Consider the following 8,081-nt stretch of genomic DNA (forward strand, 5'->3'; position numbering starts at 1 on the left):
GCTACGAAAAGAATATCATAAATATGTATAGTAAAATATTCGTACAATTTAGGTACATAAAAAAATGGGAGAATTTACAAGGTGTCGAAGATGTCCACATTGTATTAAAACAGTTCGACTTCCTTTACTAAAGTAATAAAGCCACACATTAAAAATGTTATTATAGCAAATCTAGTTCAGTTATGTATAGTTTTAAACTTTAGTAAAACCTATAAAAGTAAAACCCAGCATCTAGTAAAATATCGGAATGAGAATATTAATTGAAGTTAAATTGAGAAATTTATAAATATCAAAAAACAAAAACTGTTCTAAGTTTATTAATCTTTCTCTGAATAAAATATAGGGTTTTAGCAATTTGTAAATGGATTCACTATAGCCTGTGTTAGGTAACCATATCGTTAAGTTTGTCTATAAAGACAGCATATCGGCTCTGCTGGAGAACAGATAAGACCTGTAATTAAATTCTTTTTAGTTGTTTATCTAAGAGATTCTATATTCGCCACTTAAAAAACTTCAATCGTAAGATTGAGTAAAATCAATCACTAGCAGAAAACATATATTTTAATCACAGTACCCTGCTACACTAAAAGCCTAAAACACTGTTACCTTGTAATTTAACCCAATAATCCTCTTTATTATTAATACTACAACATATATTTCCCGTCCTTGAAATACTCTGTTCGCAACTGTTTCTATATGGTTGCTCGCAACTATTTCCCAGGTATTGGTACTACATAGTTTTTAATCAACTCTCAACTCATCAAACTACCGTGTTCAGGAGCGACCTACCGCTCTTTTTTTCACACGGATTTTAGAAACATAATTCATGTATCACTGATTGGCGTATTTGTCACATTAGATTTCTATGTCTGCTTCTCTATGGATTTCACTACACTACAGCATTTATTTTTATTGGGTACAGTCCTTGTTGGACATACAGTCACTGAATAGAACTGTACTTTGTTTCTATAGTTTTGTTTACAATAACAAAATGCATTGATCACGTAGATTCAATTTCAAGGAAGTCACTGATCGCAATAGGCAGACGGGCGTCATGTCTCGTATGCGTTGCTGTTGTTGCCTGTTTCTGGAATTTGCTTATTGTGTAAAGAGCATACGAGCATATTGAGGCGAATAATGCCTTTTAGAGTTTCGTATAATTTTGAACATTGAAGTGACGGGTTGTGTTTGAATGAACAATAAATACATATTAATAAATATATATATAAATTGTCGGTGTTTTCTTTTATATAAATATAAAATAATTCTAACAGGTTATGTGCCAAGCACGCATTACACTGCGTGAATATGGACAAAGTGTCTCATTTACTATTAACACTGCCATCATCTTATGATGGAATTATAACTGCCATTGAGACATTATCCGAAGATAATTTAACGCTAGCATTTGTAAAAAATCGGTTATTTGATCATGAGATAAAATTAAAAAGTGAATCTAAAGAGACTAGCACAAAAATTTTACAAGTGGTATGCAAAAATGAAAGTTATAAAAATAAAATAAATACAAATTATTTTAAAAACAGAAACAAATTTAAAACCTTTAAAAACCGTTCTAAAATGATGATAAAATGTCATCACTGTGGAAAAAAAGGTCACATCAAGAAGGACTGTTATGTGTACAAAAGGCTACTAAATAAAAGTTCTAAAAATGAGAAAGTAGCGAATATTGCAGAAGTTCCAGCAGGTAAAGGCTTTGCGTTTATGATAAGCAAAAATACTAAAATTGCTGAAGACAAAAATGTGTCATTTCTTTTGGACTCTGGGGCGTCTGATCATATAATAAATAATGACAGTTTGTTTGAGGATTACATCAACTTGGTTTTCCCGGTTCAAATAACAATCGCAAAATGTGGAGAGTATATTTATGCAACAAAAAAAAGGTATAGTGAAACTGTGCAACAATTTTCAAAATAGCCTTACTTTGGAAGATGTTTTGTTCTGTGAAAATGTTCCGCACAACTTACTCTCAATTAAGAAAATGCAAGATGCTGGGATGACTATACAATTTAAACCAGGAGGTGTTGAAGTAAAGAAAAACGGTAAAGTAATTATTTTTGATAAGTGTGTAAATAATGTACAAATTGTTAAGTTTACACTGTATAAAAAAGTTTGTGCATTTAAGTCTATTCTAAACAGTAATTATCAATTGTGGCATGAAAGATTAGGACATGTTAGCAGAACAAAATTTTTAGAAATAAAAAAACAAAAAAATGTTTAGTGATACTAGTCTATTGAAAGATGTACAGCCAGGTAATGAACTATGTGAGGCCTGTATAAATGGTAAACAAACTAGATTATGTTTTAATAAGAATAAAAATAAGGATTATATTAGAAGACCTTTATTTGTGGTTCACTCAGATGTCTGTGGTCCGATCACACCTTCTACACTCGATGAAAAAAACTATTATATAGTTTTTGTTGATCAGTATACACATTACTGTGTTAGTTACTTAATGACTTTTAAATCTGATGTTTTTGCCATTTTTAAAAACTTCATCACAAAAAGTGAAACTCATTTCAACTTAAAAGTTGTTAATTTGTATATTGACAATGGTAGAGAATATTTGTCAAAAGAGATGCGAGACTATTGTGTTCAGAAAGGCATTAGTTATCACTTAACAGTTCCACATACCCCACAGTTAAATGGTGTGTCTGAACGCATGATAAGGACGATTACAGAGAAAGCTCGTGCTATGATAAGTGGAGCAAAACTAGATAAAACTTTCTGGGGTGAAGCTGTTTTAACAGCAACATATTTAATTAATAGAAGTCCAAGTAAAGCATTGAAAGACGGTATGAAAACACCATACGAAATGTGGCATAATAGAAAGCCTGATTTGAAGTATTTAAAAGTATTTGGTTCAACAGTATATGTACATATAAAAACAAGAAAACGAAAATTTGATGAAAAATCATGGAAAGGTATACTTGTCGGATATGAACCAAATGGGTATAAATTATGGGATGTGGAAGCTGGGAAATTTGTGACAGCAAGAGATATTATTGCTGATGAGACAAATATGATAAATTCTAGGACTGTAGTAAAAGACAGAGTACAATTAAATGACTCTAATAAAAATTTCCCGAATGAGAGTACGGAATAAATTAATTCAGTTTTCCCGAATGAGAGTACGGAAGAAATTAATTCAGTTTTCCCGAATGAGAGTACGGAAGAAATTAATTCAGTTTTCCCGAATGAGAGTAAGGAAGAAATTAATTCAATTTTCCCGAATGAGAGTACGGAAAGGAAATCTGATCAATTAAAGTCAGATAAACAGCCTAGTGGTCTCATATCAAGTGAAAACAATGCAGGTCCAGTTAATACTGATGAAACTGTAAAGGATGCAAATAAAAACAATAGTCAGTTGCAAATCTCAGAATTTAATGTTAGAAAAAGTGAAAGATTGAAACAGCGGCCACAGATGTCATACAAAGAAAATGACTTATTTTTCAAAAATTGCATGATGAATGCACAGGCATTTGTTAATAGCACTCCGAATTCATTTAATGAAATCAAATATAGAAATGATAGATTACATTGGGAGGAAGCTATTAAAGAAGAGCTTGATTCTCATATTTATAATAAAACATGGTCTCTTGTACCAAAACCAGAAAATAAAAATATAGTTGATTGCAAATGGGTTTTTTCAATAAAACATAATGAACTGGGTAAAGTAGTTAAATATAAAGCTAGGCTTGTGGCAAGAGGATTCACGCAAGAATATTTAGTTGACTATGATGAAACGTTTGCTCCAGTGGCAAGAGTCTCTAGTTTTCGATTCATGATATCATTTTCAAACCAATTCAATCTAAAAGTTCATCACATGGATGTAAAAAACTGCTTTCCTGAATGGGGTATTAAAAGAAGAAATATATATGGTAGCACCTCAAGGTTTAACCTGCGGTAGAAATGAAGTCTGTAGGTTAAATAAGGCAATTTATGGACTTAAACAGGCAGCAAGATGTTGGTTTGAAATTTTTGAGCAGACATTAAAAGAAATTGGTTTTATAAATTCAGCTGTTGATCGTTGCATTTACATTCTTGATAATGGTAACATACTTAAAAATTTGTATGTATTGTTGTATGTAGATGATTTAGTAATAGCAACAGTAGATATTGAAATTATGACCAGGTTCAAGAATTATTTGATGTGCAAATTTAGAATGACCGATTTATTTGAAATTAAATATTTTATTGGAATAAGAATTGAAAGAACTGATGATAAGATACATCTAAGTCAATCAGCTTATATAAAAAATGTTTTAAGAAAATTTAAAATGTATGATTGTAAACCAGCTAGCACTCCACTACCGAGCAAGCTCAATTATGAGGCTTTAAACTCAGATGAGGAATATGATGCACCGTGTCGTAATTTAATTGGCTGCTTAATGTACATTATGTTATGCAGACGACCGGATTTGAGTACATCTGTAAATATTCTAAGTCGATATAGTAATAAAAATAATAAAGAATTATGGCAATGTCTTAAAAGAGTCCTGAGATATCTCAAGGGGACTATAGATTTAAGATTAACCTATATTAAAAATCTAAATTACAAACATATGTTTGTTGGTTATGTTGATTCTGATTGGGGTGGAAGTGAGAGTGACAGAAGAAGTACTACTGGTTATTTATTTAAAATTTTCGAGTCATGTGTCATTTGCTGGAATACAAAGAAACAAAACTCTGTTGCAGCTTCTTCAACAGAAGCAGAGTATATGGCATTGTTTGAAGCTGTAAGAGAAGCGTTATGGCTTAATTCATTATTAAAAAGTATTAAGATTGAAATTAAAGAACCAATAAAAATTTTTGAAGATAATCAAGGCTGTATATGTATAGCAAGTAATCCTTCATGTCACAAAAGATCTAAACATATTGATATTAAGTATCATTTTTCTAGAGAACAAATTGAAAATAAATTAATTGATATTGAGTATATTGCGACGGGTAACCAATTGGCAGATATTTTAACAAAGCCATTACCTGCAATAAGATTTATAGAATTAAGAAGTCAAATTGGACTTAATTAATAAGATATAGAAATAAGAACAATTATTTAAGTAATGGTCTAATTGGGTTTTACTGGGTTTTCCCCAATTCTAGCAACAAATGTTGGACCATGATATTGTAATGTCCCAGAATACATAACCCGTCATAGATATAAAATAAAACTAAAATTGTTATGTAAATAAAATAAAATTGAAATTGTTATGTAAATAAAATAAAATTAAAATTGCCATGTAATGATCAATGTATTTTGAGGAGGTGTGTTGGACATACAGTCACTGAATAGAACTGTACTTTGTTTCTATAGTTTTGTTTACAATAACAAAATGCATTGATCACGTAGATTCAATTTCAAGGAAGTCACTGATCGCAATAGGCAGACGGGCGTCATGTCTCGTATGCGTTGCTGTTGTTGCCTGTTCCTGGAATTTGCTTATTGTGTAAAGAGCATACGAGCATATTGAGGCGAATAATGCCTTTTAGAGTTTAGTATAATTTTGAACATTGAAGTGACGGGTTGTGTTTGAATGAACAATAAATACATATTAATAAATATATATATAAATTGTCGGTGTTTTCTTTTATATAAATATAAAATAATTCTAACAGTCCTGTTTCTACTCTTACGAATCTAGCAATCGTTTCGCTGCACATAGACGATCCAAAAAAAGGTATTAAGCAAACAATTATCTAGTATATTTGCATTATTAATACTGTGGACACTAGCCTAGATAAATAATTTTTGTTTACAACAATGATTGTTTTCATAACGCACATATATCGTATATATTACCTATGAATTTGATTTAATAATATACTTAAATATTATATATTATAAGTTTTCATAAGCGTTCTATTGACCCTGTATAGTCATAAACTGTTATATCATTTACTGCAGACTGACCTACAAATTTAGTTAAATTCAACCGCAATACAAAGTTTCAATTGAATAAACTAAAATTGCTACAGGGGTGGGGTTAACAAAATATATGTGTGAATATATCGTATATGGAAGTATGAACACCAATAAATTTCATGTTCGGAATTTGCGTCAAATATGTATTTTTTTATATACATTTTAAACGCTTTAATATTAAATTAAAATTAATTTTTACAAATTCTATATGTAATCACATGTAATGTAAATCATCATCATAGGCTATTATATGGCATCTGACGACTGACTATCACTTTGTGGGGAACTGTGGATAGGAAAAGTTGTTTGTCTAAAGTGCTTTCATTTTTATTTAAATAAACTTTGAAATAGTTGATATTTTATTTAAAAAATACTCATTTTCATTGAGCAATTTAATTTAATAGGAATGCGTCAACAATATTATTTGTGTTAAACGAAATTATAGTTAATTTATTGGTATTCACTATTCCTTTGAATAAAAATTATATTTAATTTGTTTTTTTTAATACATAATTTTAGGCACAAATATAATTAGTTAATGAATAAAATGTTCTCCAATCATGTAATTGTGGCAGCCTTGGCCTTATGTGTAGTGGCTGTACGCGCCGAGGTAAGCACTTTTAAAAATACTTCAAATCTGAATAATAAAGTGTAAATTAATTATAAATAATTATTTGATTTTTAGAAAATCGCACCTATACAAGCTATAGCGTATCTTGATGATCCAGCAGGTGTTTCCCAAGTAAAAGGAAACATTACATTCACACAAAATGCTTGCGGTGAAAATGTTTACATTCGTATTTATGTCACTGGACTCACACCTGGTAAACACGGATTTCATGTGCATGAGAAAGGCGATTTGACTAATGGCTGCTTAAGCACCGGTGGACATTATAATCCAGAAAAGGTAAGGTTTTGGATATATTAAAGTGATTATTACAAACAATAAGAACAAAATAATTTGCTTCATATACTCTATAAATATCTATATTTTGATACAAGTGTTTAAAATACTTAAATTTTTTATTAGTACTTAAATTATAAATACAAAGATGAACTTCTATGTTAAATTTCTTCTTTTTTTCATATGTGCTACGTAATACTCGTAGTATATGATCAATTAAGCTCATGTAAACATGCATATAGAAAACATAAAAATTATATTATTTTACTGATGAAAGTGTAATTGATCTTACTTATATCATCGCTCTTAGGAAGAACATAAACCAAAAATACACATCTTCATACTGCAGCACATCTTCAATTACTTCTTAATTCCCAGCAGTGCCTGCGATTCGTTCTGAATTAGTAAATTCTCTATTCACCAGGCTTCATAATCCACTTTACGTGGGCTCAACTGAAGAATTTTACATTGAGTTGTCATTACCGGTGTCAATTATCCCATTACGATACACCTCGAAACTAGTCTTTTCACTAATTCATAAGATTTAGAATGATGTAAATTGTCTCCGTATCATACACCGTGGCACTAGTCTCTTCACTAGTTCATGATTTGGAAAGTAATAAATAATAATAAAAATTATTTTCCATTTCCATTGTACATTATAAAATTTATTGTTGTTGTGTGCTAACGCGCTTGGACCTAAAAGCAAATGACAGGAAAAGTTTAACAAGATGAATATAAACTAAATTATTGATACGAAATGCCTATTCCTAACTTGAAAAACTTAATATGATGCTCAGCTTTAAGATAACATCTACAAATATAATACAGTATATTTTGTATTTGTTATGCCATATGCTTTCCTTCTTATTACTATATAACTATGGTTATTTATCTTTTTATTAAACTTTTCCCAAGATCCAAATTGCCGATTTTGTGTGAATAGATCGCATCCAAGTAATGCAATGACGGACATGTCTGTCACAAACTTTAGAGTTACTTTCAAGAAACATTTTTCAAAGTCTAAATATTTTCTTCGACTACTTTCTTTTTATTTACTTTCCATAAATTCGTATCAAGTTTACTAAGTAGATACTTTTTTTAGATACCATTGTTTAATAGATATTTCATATACGGCATAAATACTTATAACTGGATATCAGTGACGACGCGTGCCCTATCTGGAAGGGTGTGCGGCCCTTCTTTAATGTTGTTTTTACATGTACCACTTA

General features: G+C 30.2%; 1 protein-coding gene across 1 annotated transcript; it reads left to right on the forward strand.

Annotated features, from left to right (window-relative positions):
* Positions 1–6,357: 6,357 nt before the first annotated feature.
* Positions 6,358–6,852, forward strand: LOC119664426 (extracellular superoxide dismutase [Cu-Zn]-like; the record flags this gene model as incomplete). The annotated part of the gene is made up of 3 exons (XM_038073911.1): positions 6,358–6,401; positions 6,465–6,555; positions 6,631–6,852. Coding segments are annotated over exons 2-3 (294 nt in total), but the record flags the coding sequence as incomplete, so codon positions are not given.
* Positions 6,853–8,081: the final 1,229 nt, after the last annotated feature.

The sequence above is a fragment of the Teleopsis dalmanni genome, unplaced genomic scaffold (assembly GCF_002237135.1).
Source record: "Teleopsis dalmanni isolate 2A unplaced genomic scaffold, ASM223713v2 unscaffolded_contig_1914, whole genome shotgun sequence".
NCBI lineage: Eukaryota > Metazoa > Arthropoda > Insecta > Diptera > Diopsidae > Teleopsis > Teleopsis dalmanni.